This window comes from Pectinophora gossypiella, chromosome 2, assembly GCF_024362695.1.
Source record: "Pectinophora gossypiella chromosome 2, ilPecGoss1.1, whole genome shotgun sequence".
Classification (NCBI taxonomy): domain Eukaryota; kingdom Metazoa; phylum Arthropoda; class Insecta; order Lepidoptera; family Gelechiidae; genus Pectinophora; species Pectinophora gossypiella.
This window is the reverse complement of record NC_065405.1, coordinates 12153280-12172055: the sequence shown is the minus strand read 5'-3', so window position 1 is coordinate 12172055 and position 18776 is coordinate 12153280. Positions and strand designations below refer to the sequence as shown.

Below are 18776 nucleotides of genomic sequence, written 5' to 3'. Positions count from 1 at the left end.
TCAGCCAGTATAAAGTCGATAATTTACCTACCGCTTATAGACTTAACTGTGGAGGAAATTCTCACACGGAAAATGGATAATGGCTGTTCACATTTTTTATTTTCGTACACAAACATTTCCCTGTAACATTCCTCGCGTTTCTTGCAACGTAATTGCCCTGCCACCAACACCTCGGGTAATTTGTGGCAATTTATAGCAATAACCAAGTGGAAACTTGGTCCTGGACTTTGTATGCAGTTGTTGGGGATTATAGGGTGCAGTGCAGTGTTCAGTGCTCCAGACTCTACGCCAGAGTAGATGTAGAGCCATTGTTCCCTGCTTCAAACCTGTCTCGGGAGATGGGACTTCTTAACAACTCTTCACTAGAGGGTATTTTAAAATGACACTTGAATTACTCCGTCGACGGTTTGTTTTTCTTTTATATTGTGGAATAACGGGAAAGAAGTTTACTTGTGTTTTTGTAAGTACATAATACGTAAATATTAGCCGCTTAAATTTTTCGACGGTAAATTATAAAGGTTCATTATAAAGTAGCCTTCGTATGTACTACTCCACTCCTGTAATCTCAGACAGCATTCAAAACAAGAACACACTTCTGTTTCGAAATACAATCTCTCCGAAAAACAAAGTATGGCTTTACAATATATGACATTATTAATCCCGGTGTTTTCCCTGCCCAAACAAAGTTTACCTGGTAGACGGTTGAATACACATGCATTATTTAATTTGGCGGGTAAATAGGTGAAAATAGGTTTAATCAGAAGGCAGAGGGAGAGACAGGGGAGGGGTGTTGACGTACAAAGAGGATTAAATTAACTGGCTTAATTGAATTTAGGTTCCTTGTCGGCCAATGTGTCCCTCGAGCGTTATGCAACCGGCGACCCGCCATGATTAGAAATCAAATTCAATATCGCAGCGGTGTCTCTAAGAATATTCACGGACTTTAGAACTACATCTGGGTCGAAATACTCGGATCATCTTCGAATACTGCGAATGCGCAGTAAACAAAATTATATCAACAGTGTCCAAAAATGTCATTCATACGATACGTATGAAAATAAAAAAGCATATATGAAACATTATTTTTTCAATTTTTCTTCACGTTTACCTCTATCTTCTCGGTTTTCCGCGTGATTACCTTGTGAGAATACTTCCAAAGCTATATACGTCCCTCTGCTGGGCACAGACCTCCCCTATATCAACCGGAGGGCTTATGGAGCATAGTCCACCAAGCTGCTCCACTGACCGTTTTTACTTAATAAGTATGGTATTTTGTCATCGGTCATAAGTGGTAGGTACCTACTAAGTTGTACTAAAATAAAACGATAACATTTGTACAGTCATGAGCAATATCGTGTACCCACTTCAGAACCCTGTCGCACTGTCATATTTGTCATTTAATAAGACTTACGGTTTAATTTGTCAAAAAAGTGAATGCGACATGGTTTCAAAGTGTATACTACACATTAGTACTTGTGACTGTACCTCTAAATGGAGGATATCCGACCAGCTTATTATATAACAAAGTATATTTACAGTAAGTACAATGTTAATTCGCCAATCACAGGATACCACAAATAAAACGGATTGTAGAACTTGATGAGAACAGTAACAAAATTAACGATACAAAGTTAGGCTTAAAGTATAAAATCATTTAAAGGCTATAATTATAAAAAATAAAACATAAAAAGAACTGGCAAAAGGTTAATAAACTTAAACAACCTATACAAGGTGTTAGTGACATCGTAACGAAAACTTTGAGGGGTGGTTCAGGCCATGATTCTGAGTTGATATCAAGTAGAAATTTCCGTCGCAAAAGTATGGATTGGAAAATAATTAAAAAGAAAAGAAAAATTTTCATGAATTTTTTGACACGAAATTCCACTTGATATCAACTCAGAATCATGGTCTGAACCATCCCCCTCAGTATTCGTTACGGTGTCACTAACACCCATACCTACTTATATGGCTACCGTATGTACTTGTACGGGGTGTAAGTGTCATCGTAACGAATACTGAGAGGGATGATTCATCTGATTATTCTGAGTTAATATCAAGTGGAATTTTCCATCGCAAAAGTATAGAATTGAAAATAATTTAAAAAAACAAAAGAAAAACATGAATTTTGCGACGGAAAATTCCACTTGATTTTAACTCAGAATCATGGTCTGAATCAACCCCCTCAGTATTCGTTACGATGTCACTAACATCCTGTATATTACCTCTATAATTTGTTATCATTATAAACAGGTACATACTGAAGTTAGTTTACTTGATCAAAAATGACTTTATTGGATGAGTTGTTTCAATGTGGCCTTTGAACTCCCAAGTTCAATTTGTATCGCTCAATTTGGTATGTAACAACTATAAAGACTATTTTATTTCAAGTCGAGGCTTGCAGACAGATGATTTATTCATAATCTCTGCTTATATTTCTATTTACTTAGGGACGTAACAAAAAGACTCAGCTCACTCACCTTGCGCAGTGTAATTTTTGGAATACAAACGTGCCTTTTTGTCGTCGGTTTCATTTCTTATTTCCTTTCCTTTGTGGGACTGAATGCGACATGAGAATTAATAAACGATGTGTTCTAAATCCTGTTGAGGGCTAACCTTAATCCACAATGCAGGGCCAGCCACATCTACCTGGTAAAGGAACCAATTAGATTTTTGTTTTGCGCGGTTCACTGGTCTGGATTTATTGGGATTTATCAAATTAAAAACAGAGCTATTTCGAGGATTTGAAAATACCTATACCTATTTGTAAGTTGATTCCATACTTCAGAGAACAAGTTAAGCTGTTGGTCCCGGCTATTAGCTCAATAAGCCCGCAATAGAGCAGCGTGGTGGAGTATGCTCCATACCCTCTCCGGTTGATAGAGGGGAAACCTGTGCCCAGCAGTGTGACGTAGGTAAGTATATAGGCTATTTATATTATGTTATGCTTATTTGAAATGAGTTTGATTTTCAGTCAAAAAATAACGAACACGAACTAGACTAAACATTAAAGTAGTTAGTGTTTCTCTTTTGTAAATTTTTCATAACAACAATAATTTTAATGCTAAAAAATGTAAAGATTTATCACCTCCTCCTCCTCACAGAATAGGGATGGAGACGACTAATCAAATGCCGGTCGAGAAGCACACGTGTCCACCGTCCGCCTCAAACCGCGCAATTAACGGACGTTTGACCTACTTAGCCTCAACAAAAACTTCCTATTTCGTAGATAAAATCTTACATAAATGCTACTGAACAAACTCGGGTAGGCTATCGATTAAATCGGGGCTCGGGGCGTCGATCGAGACAATGTAATATGTCGGAAGGGAGCGCCGCAGCGACTAGCTGACTCGTATCCATGTCTCTTCGCCTCGCGCCGCCATTTTTCATTGACTGCCAATACTACCCTCGAAACGAGCTTTATTGAGTCTTGCATTCTGTAGCGTTTTCATAAACTCAACATAATAGACACAATTTTCCGTCCACGTCGGGACCTAATTAGGTCAAACTGCTCGCTTCAGCTAAACTATTTGAATAATAACAACAAATCCGCGTTGATTGCACACATTCAACAACTTGCGCCTCGACCGAGCGCGTGGAATCTCCAGGAAATATCACATCAGTATTATAAGGACAGAAACCTCGTAAGATTTGATAGCACAACAAAAGGCGACGGCGAGCACAATCCAAAATTCAATAACAAGGCAGCCCAGAGCGGGCGCCTCTGCCGAATAACAATAATTTGGCAGCCCGCATCCGCCAAATTCCGGACGTGTTCGTTCCATTTTTAAATTTGACAGATCCCGGCGAGTGGCGGGCGCGGGCCGCCATGTTGGGCCCAATAACTCAGCGCATAATGTAGCGCGAATACGACACGATTGTTGTCATTTTCGCAAATTATGCGAGCGCTACATGCCTGCCAATGTTTATCTGTGCTCGTGAAAGCATTAAATTACGCGTTGCCTGCTCTACGCAGATATTACTAGCACTAGTTTATTTGCTCTGAAATATTATTATGTCCGACGTAGCTGCGTGCTGCGCTACGCCGCCTATAGATCCGTGCGCTGTATTTGCGCCCAGATGCTCGGTGTTTACAGTTTACCTTTAGGCCAATTCGAGTCATGAATAATGAATGATGAGGGGTGTTGTCGGCCGGAGTAGTGCACTCACACCTGTGCACGTGTACTGAGTATATGAATATTGAAGTGTTGTGGGTGTTGCAGAAATACCACGAGTACAACGTGGAGGTGGTGAGGAAGGACGGACTGCTGCTGGTACGCGAGCTGGCGGCCGAGGTCAAGAACCACATGGACTTCAAGATCAACGCCGTTATGGTGAGTCACTATTTTTTTTAATTCTACCAGCTATAGAAAGACGATGATTAAAAAAACAAGATAGTCCGTACAAATGATTACACAGAAAGAAACATAATTTGTCTTAAAATACAATAGACTAAGAAATATCACTGGGTTAGTCACTACATACCTCATAAATAAAATCAGAGCGTCCCCCACTCAGCCGTCCCGTGTCGGTCAACAGCCTATATCGCGCTAGTTTCAACTTTGTTTAACGAATGCGCATAATAACAAAAGGTTGAAGGTCAAGTGACGAATAGCACTACAAAGGAAAACCTTTTCTTAAAGGAAAACAACATCAGAAATATACCAAACAAAACGAATTGAATAATGCTTTTGTTTGGAAGCATGTCATAAAGCACCAAAATATTCCGTTAGATTATCTCAACTGTCCTCGTCTTTTTTATTCCGTTTTTGTTTAAAGATTTTCCGTCGGCCAATCTCGACACGATCTTATTGAAATGAAGATAGTGGGCGATCTTTGTTTGAGATAAAAACGAGTCGCTTAGCTCTAAAACAAAACGTAGAACATGAATAACTCTTTTATCTTTCATCCGATGAAAAGCGATTGTCTCAGTGAGTTGTTATCTTTAAAGATACAATGATGCATTTACTTTTTCGCCGTTTTCCGAAAGAGAGACGGCGCTGACAAACGTTCCGGGAGGAAACAAATTAATGACGCACCTCCTCTCATCTTTGTGTACACTGCAGTGAACTTTAAAAGGGAATCGAAGCATTGACTAAGAAGACAAATTGTCTGCTGTTACGACACCGACAGCTTTTATTTAGAACCAATGCACACTACAGACAAAAAAGAAGTCATTTTTTCCCGCCTTAGTATAAAACGAAGACTAAAAAGAAAGAAGACTAAAAATAAGACCAGGTTTAAAACATAGTCCGCGCTCCGAAAGAAATCCACAGATAATAGACAAATCATAATAAGTCTATACCGAATCTGCGCTAGTGTACTAGCGCCGCCGCTACGGAACTTCTTTCATGGCGAATATTATAATTTCAACCTGGTATTATGGTCTTAGTCTTCGACTTGTAACAAGGCAGTTCATATTCCAATGATAATTTGATCAACCCTGTGAATTTATACGATATAAAACAGATCAATTAAAAACCATTCGTTTAATGAATGAGGATGAAATCTAAGATACTTACGATTTATTTTTTTCAAAATCACTATCACTACACAGTTTGCTGTCTATCAAAAAGAAATCATTTATAACTCAGCTCCACAGTTATGTTCTCTATTTGAACACATATAATTCACTATTAAGTTCATTCAAGTATCTCGTCAAACCTCTTCCTCCAACAATGGTCCTTGACGAATGTCGAGTGCGTACGCTAACAGAACCGCCTAATTCTCTTTAATTAGCGGCGGCTTAAGTTCTCTTAAGCCGGGCTTGCATAGCGCGCCTCGCGAATCTGCTCTACCATTGGAACAGTTCTAGGAATCTGTCTGAAGCATAGATAGAACGTCCTCTAGACTACTTTTCACAGTTGAAAGCGTTCCTGTCAAATATATGTTACTATTGAGGTCATGAATTTATTGGAGATAGAGATTGTGGTAGACTAAATATGTGTAAATAATTTTATTTTGTATTCCATTTACGTTTGATGGCAAAGTGACCTAAAATTTTAACGTTACTTATAATTATTTTGTGATTTTTTTATTTTATTCTTTTTAATTTTTATTTTGAATTCATTTATTTTCCATAATGGTGGTTTGCTTTGTTAAATCTATATTTACTATTATGTCTATTTCAGTATTTCCTACACAGTTCCTGTAATTGTTATGCGAGTAAATACTCATTCATTCCGTCACCAAATCTGACTAACGGTTCAGATATAAGATGTATTGTTTGTTCTTTAATCTTTTGTTATTGTATGTTTATTATTTTTTATTTAAGTAAGTAAACTACCCTAAATAAATTAAAATGGAAGTAGTAAGTAATTTAAGTTACAGACCACATTGTTGTTAATTATAATTAATTAAGGAAACTATAGGTCTAAACTAATTACCAGAATGTAATACTTTCATGTAAATGACCGTTTGTTTTTTAATATACATAAATAAAAAAATGCCGTCTGATATCGGTATCGGAAACCCCCCGAAATAATGTAATGATGATGATGAATGAATGATGATGATGATGATGAATGATGCTATCGGTAGTGACCATTTCGGGGACCTTCAGACGTGTTTAAGATCTTGTTAAGATAATCAGAATGTAGCGTTCCACTTCTCTTACCACTCCCTTACCACAGCCAATTAACACAATGAATACTATACGGAAAATCAAATATAAGCGTCTATTTAGTGGTATGGTCGATGTGCGCCCGCGGATCTACTCTGCCATTGGAACAGCTCTAGAATCCGTCCGGAGTGAATTGTCATGCGCCGAGTCGCTCTGCCGGCGCTGCTGACTGCGAACATATTCCCCTACCAAAGGAAATATCTTCTATCTTCTTTTTTCTACATACTTCCTTGTCGAAAACTTTGACTGGCAATAATATTTCCAATTAAAAAATAATTTATTATCTCCTTATTAATTATCTCCTCCATCATCATCCTCATTAATTATTATTAATTTAATTTATTATTTTCCTCTTGATTTAAATACATACACATACATAAACTCACGCCTATTTCCCACCGGGGTAAGCAGAGACTATAGAATGATTGATTGATTGAGCGATTGATGAATGTGGAGGAAGCAAGAGAAGTGTGTCAGGATCGAAGCAAATGGAATTCTATAGTCTCTGCTTGATTTAAATCTGCTTAGTTTTGTATACAGTCCACCTACACATACTTGAACTTACGCATGTAATCCCTAATAGGATGAGCAGAGCTTTAAATAAGTATAAACAACTTGCAGCCACTGTTGACACGAAGTTCTAAGATGAATATGATGAACCTTATTTATAGTGACAAGGAATCGGCCTAACACCCCTAACAATCCAAATTCAACCGTATTCGTTTCGTATAGGTTTATTAATCAACGTTTCTTATCTATACCTGTACATTCTTCTACATTGTCGTTATGTCTATCGCTTATTCTATGGAGCTATGACTTACCATCGGTGAATAGTTTCAATTTACCAGTGTGGAGTCCTCTTGCAGATGGTGAGGGTTGTAAATAAGTCACAATATATAAACTATATATCAACACATGTCTCGAATCCTTATTTTTACAAAGACAAAAAAATAAAAACGTTTGATAAAATTGAAAAACCGTTATTTGTTTCCAGCGCCGCACTTAACCAGTGACCCTTCGTTACTTTAATCTTTTGTTCTCGAATGAAGATAATAAAGTGTTTCAGTCGAGTTACCGTAGTAGGATAGGGCTTGAGCCCAGCTTCGCATAGAATTTACCAACAAGGCCTGTTGAAACGGATTTCGACCTTTTACTGTGTGCATTTTTATATATTCCGAAGGCGAGATTCGCATGCAACGATGAATAAACCGGATTTATTGACGAATTTAAGAATCCTTGAATGTTGTGAAGCTTATTTTTTCTTACCAAGTGGTAGTAGTACGTGGTCTTAGAGCAAGTCTTGAGGATGTTCATGTTGCTAGCCTGTTTGTATCGTGACATAATCTCCATAGGTAATATAACATTATGAGGTCCCGTAAAAATCATCATCATCATCAGCCCATTAACGTCCCCACTTCTAGGGCACGGGCCTTCCCTATGGATGGATGGATGGCCTTAAACCATCACGCGGGCCCAGTGCGGATTGATGGTTATTAACGACTGCTAATGCAGCCGGAACCAACGGCTAACGTGCCTTTCGAAGCACGGAGGAGCTCGAGATGAAAACTTTTTTTTGTGGTCACCCATCCTATGACCGGCCTTTGCGAAAGTTGCTTAACTTCAACAATCGCAGACCGAGCGGGTTTACCGCTGCGCCACCGAGGTCCTCCCGCCCGTAATAAATACGTATACTTACGTTTATTTCATTTCATTAAGTATACTAATTATGTCCTATCTAGATGTGCATTTTTTATTCCCAACATTGATGATCCAATTCAGTCTTTTGATAGTACCTGACGCTGCCTACAAGAATTACTGTAACTTTTCTATCATTCAAATTTCGTACTTACTCAAGTACCAGGCAAACATGAAACATGCATGAAGCGGCATCAATCTTGGCAGAGCGCAATAATTGATAGCAGTCGATTGTCTGAATTGGCCCCAGTTGATATTGACCTCAGACGCACTCAATATGCAACTTGCAAACCGCTATGCATTCAATATTGCAAACAGCGTCGAACTACCCTTCTATTCTATCTACACTACAAGTGTATAACTACGATATAGAACAAGGAATAATACTACCCATAGAACGGCAACACTCCGCTCCCCACCAACGTCTGAGCTAGGTTTACCTCACCCCCCTCGCACATAGTTTAGACTTGAATCGTATGGCGTCAGACATCACATACACAGATGCGCGTGTACGATAACGTCAGTGTGTGGTGTCTGTATAAAACGAGGTTGTTTGTATGAAGTGTCCGGGGTGTGACTACGTTCTACTGAGTCTAGGACTAAACATAATATTGAAATTGGTATCACGATATTGAAATATCGGATATTTCAAGGATTAATAAATAACGGATTCGACTACGGATTTTGCCCTCCTCGACATGACCTAATAAAAGTTGCCCCTCCTTGTACTAGAGATGCATCGACTAGTCGGGAAAGCTGACTAACCGGCCAATATCAGGATAATTAGTCGGTGACTAGTCGGTAATTAGTCCACGACTTATAATGTAAGTTTAAATCCGAGCATTACATTAGTGTGGGAGTAGAACTGCGCATTTTGTTTTAACTGTTACTTATTGCATATTTGTTACATATGACATTAATTACTTGGCTTGGCTACTAAGCAGCTAAGTACTTTTTTCCACTATTAAGCTAAGCAGTTGTTGTGTGTAATGTAATACTTAAAATCAAACCGTAAATATTGTTACATTACAGCGAATGCTCCCGGTGAAGGTTACCAAGTGATTGCACATAGCTTGTAGTTGCTTGAGGCTCTGCCCGCCCTAATAGCGATTGCGGGCGCGAGTCTGTGTTGTTTATATTTACCACCGCTAGCGTGTCTACATTTCATTATTATGAATAATAACTCAAAACTGCTCAGCTCTAAAAATCTTTTACCATTTTAAAGTAAAATCTGTTGCAAGTAAACAGAGTGTAAAACTCCAACATATTTTAAAGTCCACAGAGTTAAAAATCGCATTTCCAATGCGAGTAAGTGGGTAGTTATATTATGAACGCAGCGTGCACTTATCGCGAACTATGTGGCAACGCGGGCAAGTTTCGTCGAGGTTTTGTGGCTCCGAGCGTTGAGGCCGTGTAGAGTCTCGCTGCATTAACATATTCCGCGATGGCCGATGTCTGCCCCGCCCCCCGCGCCCTAGCAACCCTGCCTCACCCCCTCGAACATCTTCTCCGACCAGCCCACTGATATTGGAATTCTTTTGAATCAGAAACTAGTCTGACTGCGGCGCCTTCCAAACTCAACTTTCAATCCGGTGCAAACTTGACAATATCCAATAAGTCTTCCTAAACGCAAAACCGTAACCGCTTGTTGCAGCTGCAATAGGTCGCTAGTAGTTGCTATTTGTTAAGTTTCGATAAACATTACAAAGTATTTCCTCGCTTTATCGTTTCATATGCGCTATAAACACCCCTTTATTTAAAGAAAATTTGTTGAGTAGGTACGTACACTACTTACATTTCGACAACACCATGTATAATTCAAGCGTGGTAAACTTGACGGCGAAAGTTTTATGGAGGCGCGACAATGTTTGAGTGTGAAAGGCAAGTTCGATCACGAGCTCGGTCGACGTAATTATTCGATCCGCGCCACCTCCCAAATGTCATTTGTGGTTTTTGTCCGAACCCCAGCATTCTACTTTCCGTAAAAGTTCGTTTTTGTCGGCTCACCCCCTCCCTGTCTAATGAAGGCCTACAGGATTCAATTAACCGAAGGGATTGGAATGTTTTGTGATTTGTACCCGGTACGCAATTCCATCAACGCTCTTCGATTCAATACCTTGCTGCCGTCTTGCGAATTGATTCGGTTAAAAAACTTTCCGGGAATTTCTTTGTATCCATGTTCTAGTTCTTCAAGTGTCTAGGATGAAGTGCGGTACAAACGAAGCCGTTTCTCAGAGCTTCGCTCGAATTTCGCGTTAATCATCTTCTACAAAATGTATTCTTCAGAATGTAAAGCAGAATTTAGCTGAGGCAGTCTAGGCTAGATTAGATAGTTACTTATATACGATGCGGTGCGCTTAGCTCACAATTCAAAGGGAATATTCCGTGCGACGCGAGCGTCGGGGGCTGAATGCACTCGTTCTCGTCTCTGTATTTGCATTCTGATTCGGCATTCCCAATTTGAAGCATTGTTAGATGATTGCAAACCTCTGTGGAACTCCCTAGTTCGTATCTGTCAACACAGCAGTATTCCCTTAGAGTAATTGATACTGCCACTTGGCATGTGTTCCCGCTAATCGACAGTTGGTCGACGAAAACTGGTACAAGATTGACGTGAATAGATCGCTCAGTGATACCACTGCCAACTGACGACAGGATGGCGACCACAGTGGAGTTGTGTAAGCTATAAATTTACATACGACGCGATGAGAGTTACTTTCAGAAGAATGCACGGTTTTCCTCCTTAAGTATATTACTGAATAGTTTCGGCGAGTACAACTATGCGAGGTCACATTTGTAGCCGTCACAAACCCTCGATAACAGTCATTGTTTGTACACACGTGGGGCTACATCGTCAAGAATAAGGAGACATTTTTTTATAATATTACTTACTTACCTATTTTAAATATTTTCATAAATCCCTTAACTTAATTTTAACATGAGAAGGTCGGTATTACATCCAGTTTCCTTCCAGTCTATTCGTAACTCGCCGCGCTGACGCGAAATCCTCTTTACCACCTTTAGCTAAGACTTTATCAAAGCTAGCGATTCCTTTAGCGCAAGAGCGTAGTTCAAATTCCTTTAGCCAGCTATCTCGAGCTTTCTCAAATAATATACGTCACACGGCATTATTTGAGAAAACGGCAGCGAACCGATTGAGTAATAAATCATAATATAATAGGTAGAATGTAATAGGTAGGTATAATGTAAACAGCAGCGGGTTGCCACCCCCTAACCTACTGAGTGTCCCCGCTTCCCCGCGGTTTATTAGCGAAATAAATTATGGAAATCTCCCGATGGTAACAAATTAAAAGTAAATAAACACGAAAAACGAGTTCGCCCGTAGTATTGTATAGTACAACTCTTTACAACTTGAGCTCAACGCTCCTTGCGTTGAACTGCCGAGCAAATAGCCGATGACCTACATTCAAATAGTGCTAACGGCCTCAATTGTACACTTTTATTATTATTCATGCACGCTGTTCAAAAACTATTACTGTATGTAAATGCAAATATTTTTACAGAGTATCGCTGTCATCAGATAGGCAACATTTACGAGCTGAAAAATATCTTGCAGCGCGGTGGTTGTCATATGGGACATAACAAACAGTATCAAATGAAAACTAATAAAAGGAACTCTAGTTATTTCTGACATAATGTTTTTCTCTCACAGCATTATATCGGAGTGACGATAATCGGTACACATTTCAAACTTTCCAGCACTTCCCACAACCGCATTAAACGTAATTAATGACCGGCTCTATACCGGCATTGTGCTGTGTATCTACTGTTCTATGCTGTTCTGTGTTGTTCTGTGCTATTTGTGTTATATTTGTGCTGTAAATAAGTCAACATGGCGCGGTGAATTAGCAAACACTGCCGACGGATGTGTTAAATTCTGGTTTGAAACATCGAGTAGGTGGATCGTAGGTATAGTGGTTATGGGTTCATTTTACAATGTTTAGTTGCATAAATTATGTCATTTCTTTTTATAGTTCGCCAGTGTACCTATGTATCATTAGGTAATATCTAAGAACCTATACAAAGTGTTAGTGACCCTGTAACAAGGGTAATGGTTCAGACCATGACTATGAGTTAATATCAAGTGGAATTTCCTGTTAGAAAATTTCAGTTTCATACTTTTGTGACAGATAATTCCACTTGATATCAACTCGGAATCATGGTCTGAATCATATCTTCAAAGTTTTCGATACGATGTCACTAACACTCTGTATAACGGGGAAGTCAAGGGACTTGACTGTAATATAAGAATCATTAATAATTTAATAAAATAATAATAATAAAATGAAAAAAAAATACCCCTATGAAAGAGCACATACAGCTGTAAAACACAGCTTTTAAGAGAATAATGTTCTATTTCTCAAAGTCCAGATTCTAAAGTAAAACATATCGTAGCAATGTCTACGTGGGTCGTAGCAGCCCGTAGCAGTTCGCAGACATTCGTAGCACCTGACCGAGCTTTGTCCGTGTAGAGCTTACTACCTCTTACTACTCATTCTCGAAAGCTTTAAAAGCTCGTCGCGTAATAGCGGCGGAAGGCGAATGTCTCTATCTTCCGGACACGGTCCGGTCCGAGCCACTAGCGGCCGCTAAATGAATTTTACTCAGCTCTTAAGTGAAAACTTTTCGGAAAGCTTTCGTCCCTCCGTAAAACCGAGCTTATACATTCATAGATTTCCCTTTTCATACAATTAATGTTAACGACCTCCGTTAGGTATTAGTCAATGACAATGTAAAACAAATATACAGGGTATTAGTGATATCGCACGGAATACTGAGGGGGATGACTCAGACCATGATTCTAAGTTAATGTTAAGTGGAATTTTCCGTCGCAAAATTCATGTTTTTTGTGTTTTTTAAACTATTTTCAATTCTATACTTTTGCGGTGGAAATTTTCACTCGATATTAACTAAATTCATGAAAATGTTGGGGTTTCTTTTTAATTATTCTCAGTTCCATACTTTTGCGACGGATAATTCTACTTGATATCAACTCAGAATCATGGTTTAAATCATCCCTCAAAGTTTTCCTTACGATGTCACTAAAACCCTGTATTATAAGTAGGACATTTTGCGTGAATATTTCAGTCAAGTCCCTTGACTTCCTCGTGTCAAGGAGATCTCTCTTGAGACGTCCTTTACATATTAGTACTCGCTAGCTATACGGCGTGTGTTCAAATTCCGTTGCAAGCCTAAGTGCAAGGCGCACCGCCAAATTCCGGAGGCATGCCGCAGGGGGCACTCCCTCCCCCGCCCCTCACAGGAAGTAGACCACTGCACTCGCCGACCTTAATGCCGCCATCAGCAAATTGCGAAACACCAGCTGTTTGTGACAAGAAATCTCTGACATAATTCACGCCATTGGACCGCAATTGGAGCCGGAAATTGCTATGACAATCATCTCCGATGCGACATTTATGACGTTCGTCTGCGTCCTCGGGCGCTAGACGCCGCGCCACCATGGAAATGCGATCTTGAGTTTTTTTTTATGACGTCGTAGCGATTGAGAAGATCGTTTAAAATCGAGTGAACACCTCGTACATTTGAAAGAGAGATGCGCCGGGGGAGGCTGGAGCAATATCTGTCGGGGCGTGTAGGAGGGTTATTAAATACCGTCTCGCGGGCTGAGTGCACCGTGACCCATATCCCGCTGCACCGCCCGACTTTATGCGAGTGGACTTTATTGATTCGCAGTCTTGAGACGCTGCAGCCGTCCCGCTCGCGCGCGGGCACCGCCGCCTCCCGCGGGAGCGACGGAGACCGCCCCAGCCGTAGGCTACTTACACAATATTGTAAGGCGCGCCGGGACCTGTAGTAATACGACGCTTAGGTAACACGCACTGTGCTAAACGAGAGTTTTATACGCGCCCATTCTATAAATTGTATTCATCTTCGGAACCCCTTCGGAGAGATTTGTCAATCCTTTTGATCAGAAGAATGGCCTCCGAAAGGGTATTATTTATTTCGGTTGGTCGAACGTTTGCATTTCGTGAGATTTATGTACGATGACGCTTATGGAAAGTTGAGTCTATTTGTAATTTGGGAAAAGATGCCAATTTTTATTGTTAAGTGTAGTTTTCAGTTCTGAATTACTAAATTATTATAAAAGTAGCTCTCCTCGACTTTTTATCGACGTCAACAAACAACGTCATAATTCAAATAAACATCCTATTTTTAATGACAGAGCTATTTGGACGAAATGCTTAAAATGCACAAAGCAATGCAATGGTGCAAATGTACAGGGATCGCAAAATGGACGCGCGACGAACTTTAAATAGAGAAGTGTCGCTCCGCCGGGGAATAACCAAGAAAATGCGCTGTACATAAACCTTTCACCTCCCTCTGCATTATACCAACTCATCTTTATTTAAAACAACTGTTTGTAGTTCTTCATTTGTCTTTTATAGCACTAAATATATTTCTTCGTTAAACTCTATATTCTATTTGTGCAGTTTGTTTTCTTGTAGCTAGGTTATGTTTGTGTACTTAATTGTATATCTTTGAAATACCTGGACTTCCTCTAAGAGTTCAATTACCAGTTTTCCTACAATCTACAAACAGCTGTCCAAATAAAATTATATATGTCAACAAGATAGGTCGACATTTCAATCGTGAAAATCCTTTTCGTTTGTCTATAGCTAAATTTCCATTTCCATTACCTGTATTTCAGCAACTCCCTTCTCCACTAAATCAACACCTCGGCCGAGTCATAAATTAAGTTAGATCCATTTAAATATCTAACGCAGCTCGCTTCAGGCTGTGCCAGTTCAATTGAATTAGCAGACCTAGAATTGGCTAGTAGGCGCACTATAAATATTTGATCGTATTTTCCTACGTCCGTATGAGGCGCTGCCACGTGGGGTGGGGATGAAGGACAGGCTAAAGGGCGAGGGTCATCGACCCACCCGACGCCACCTCAATATTAAACGCGATTCCGGCGACCGAAGCCCTCCACTTTAATAAATGTTATACTACGGTAATCATGTTATTGTTTCCCTTAAATGAGCCTCCGAGATTTAATATGTTTTTTTTTATCTTTTTTCGTAGGTATTATTTTCTGTGCGACAGGGACGAAAGATAATTGTTTTAGAGTTTATCTTCGTTTTTCCCCTCGTTAAAATCAATATCGTAGGATAACGGTATTCGGCTTTCATAACTCGCTAACATCGAGGCATCTGGTTAATTTCGTTATTGCCAGTCTATGCAGTAGGTACAAGGATTACAGCGCGCTAAGATTAATAACCGGAGCCGGTGCCGCATTTTTGCTTCGTTTAAAATGCTATACACATACATACATACATAAACTCACGCCCGTAATCCCTAATGGGGTGGGCAGAGCCACAAGTAATCAAAGACAACTTGCAGCCACTGTTGAAAAAAAATGCTATAATAGTTTATTATAAGAACGCACAGTTTATACTTAATTATTATTACTAGCCCACTTGATCCCACTGCTGGGCAAACGCCTCGCTCAGGTCTTCACAGCTCTCATACTTCTTTATACTTACATATAGAGCAAAATCAATCGACCTAATCTCGACTGACACATCACTATGATAATGAACGCCACAACACTGGCTTCTCTACTTTAACGGATCGAACTAGTACCGCTCTTCAAAAGCCTCAATAGCTTTTGAAAACATTATCTATATTGAAATATAATCAATAATTGTACAGAACTGTACGTTCTGTTTTATATTACTGTATTTTTTCATTCAAGTCTTGATTTTAGACGGCTATACGGCTGACCATCTATCACGTTGGTCTAACAGAAACCTCGGTGAGATGCGGGTACTTGGTTCATCTTGCGATGGATGTACCAATTGCCCCAATTGGCATTAGTCGTGACGTGAAATTACAACAATTTTCTCACTAGAGTCACCCGATTGTTCCCCTTAAAATCTGACAGCAAATGCATTTCTATTCAAATCACACAGGTGCTCACTACAATAGACTATTCGTCGTCAGTAAACACAGAGGATTACGACTGTTCGCGAGGCTAAGCCGGTGTGACGACAGATTGCATGCGGTATGACTCATACCCAGATTGAGTTTAGTTTACTAGTATGTACTACATACGAACATGGTTACCTACTTACTCGTTACTTTGACAGAAAATACATTCAGATAATACATACATACAAAAGATCACGCCTATTTCCCATTGGGTTAGGCAGAGACCACGGTATTCCACTTGCTACGATCCTAACACTACTTTCGCTTCTTCCACAATCATGAAGCACTTCATGCATGCTCGCCGGGATAGAGCGCTCTTCACCTGTCCTTTCTTCATGAAATCCTGGATCTGATCGCGGTATGTATACACCCAGGCGTTCCTCTTCCGTACCACTTACCTACGGTCACAAGCATTAATATGTATACACTTTGGTATCATGTCACATTAACTTTTTTGACAAATTGAACTGTAAGTCTCACTAAATGTCAAATATGTTAGTGCGACTGTACACCCATATCGTAAATCTTTTTCAAATCTACTTTCATTCATTCTCTCTACATGTCCGAACCGTCGGAGCATCACTTTCTCAATTCTCACACAGATAATGAAAACAGATAAGTTATTATTGGTGTGTAATATGTTACTAATAATACAATGTTATGTTACTATAGTGTTTGGCTATGTTACGATGTAGCGCTCGCTACGAGCCTCCGTGATGTAGCCATGTGAAATTCTTTTGACGCATGTCTTTTGGCTTTGTAATCAATACGTAATTAAGTAATAAAATGATTTGATTCCAATTCGACAGTATAATTATTTCAATATCTTTATTATTCTTCCTACTGTTTCCCTGCCAAATGTCGTAGGGAAAACATCGAGGAAAATATGCAAATATGCGGCCTTCCGTTTTTATTTTATACATCAATGCCCTTATACGCCACCGCGACCGCGCCGCCCACTCGCATACCACGTCGTCTCATTAAATCGGTACCTAACTTTAATTGTTTCGGTTTAGATACTTGAGATAGCTAAAATATAACTTATGATTTACGAACAGTGCAAAATAACTAAGTACTTCTTCTGTCGCGTGGGTTGTGAGGTGGATTTCCAACCCCAACAACCCTTGTGTCCGGTGTCAGGGTTACTATTGAGCCGCCAAAGGCCCTGACATGGTTCATGTAACAACTACTAACTTACACCAGTAAGTAGCAACCGGGACCAACGGCTTAACGTGCCTTCCGAAGTTCGAATGATCTTACTTTCGGACAATCGAGTGATCAGCCTGCAATATTTTAACCAAAGTACTTAGAAACCTATAAGAATAGAATACTAATAGGATATTCGAATAAGAGTCTCGTGTTCCTTCTTTGTCGCGGCAATAAACCGTTATCAGTGTTTTATGTATGTATGTATGTATTTTACTACTTCGGTTTATAAATACAAATGGAAAGTTAAAGCGTGAGACATAAGTAACTTTCTAAGCAGTCGACATATATGTAGGAATGGTAGGCGGAATGAAACGTAACGTAAAGGTGTGTGAAAGAGAGAGCGAGGTGTGAGGGAGAGAGAAGAGAGGATTGCGGAATGACAGAGAAATGGCGGACGGTTGTTTTAAAAGGGGAAACGTACAAAATTATAAAACGTTTTCAATAAACAAAGGGAAACAAATATAATCGTTTTCTTCATGCCCTATCCCACAATTTTTTATATATAAAATCAATGTCCAAAGATCCTCACTAACGCCCCGCTACCCGCTGACCGTGGGATGTTCCCTCATACTCTAAGGTCGATGACCCTCTTATCTTTCAGCCAGTTTCAGCTCTTCAAAGGACTCTAAAATACTCCTATCTGTGAATATTACAATCTTCATTATCTTTAAAATTATACACCCTATCTAATTTAAAAGAAAAGACAGCTACTATTTTGGCAAATCTATAATTACGAAGTCTTTTATTAGAATAAACGTTATCAAATACATTTATATATATGACCCGTGGTAGCCCAGTTGGTAGAACGCTTGACTTTCAATTTGAGATCGCAGGTTCGAATCTTAGCATAGGCCTAACCCAATGATTTTTGAATTTGATTTCGAATTCATGTTCCGATCATAAACGATTAGCACGTGCTCAGCGGCGAAGGAAAACATCGTGAGGAAACCCACATTCTCGGGAAATGCATTTCGGAGGTATGTGACCTAACCTAATAATTGAGCTGGTTTTCCTTTCCTTTCCAGTCGCTAAGAAGTCGCTAAGCGTAAAAAACCGGATCTGTCAAATCTTCAGGTTTGACAGATCAGGTAAGTGGACCCTGTGAAAAACGGGATGACGCTAGGGAGTTGATGATGTTATAAAATATTTTTTTATTAGTAAGTATTCACGGAGAATTTTAAGTTGTAGTTCTCAGATGACATTAACTACTTGGACGGACAAATGGCCGGCGGTGTCGGTATCGGGGTTCTGAAGTGTTTGGTGTCACTAGCTGATT

At 39.6% G+C, this 18776-nt stretch overlaps 1 protein-coding gene across 2 annotated transcripts in view; it reads left to right on the top strand.

The window, feature by feature from the left end:
- LOC126372804 (voltage-dependent calcium channel subunit alpha-2/delta-3) overlaps window positions 1–18776 on the top strand; it is a 76156-nt gene that overhangs the window by 19984 nt on the left and 37396 nt on the right. For both annotated transcript variants that reach the window (XM_050018715.1, XM_050018707.1), the window contains exon 3: window positions 4221–4331. In XM_050018715.1, the coding sequence (XP_049874672.1) occupies window positions 4221–4331 (111 nt within the window). The remainder of the gene's footprint in view (window positions 1–4220; window positions 4332–18776) is intronic.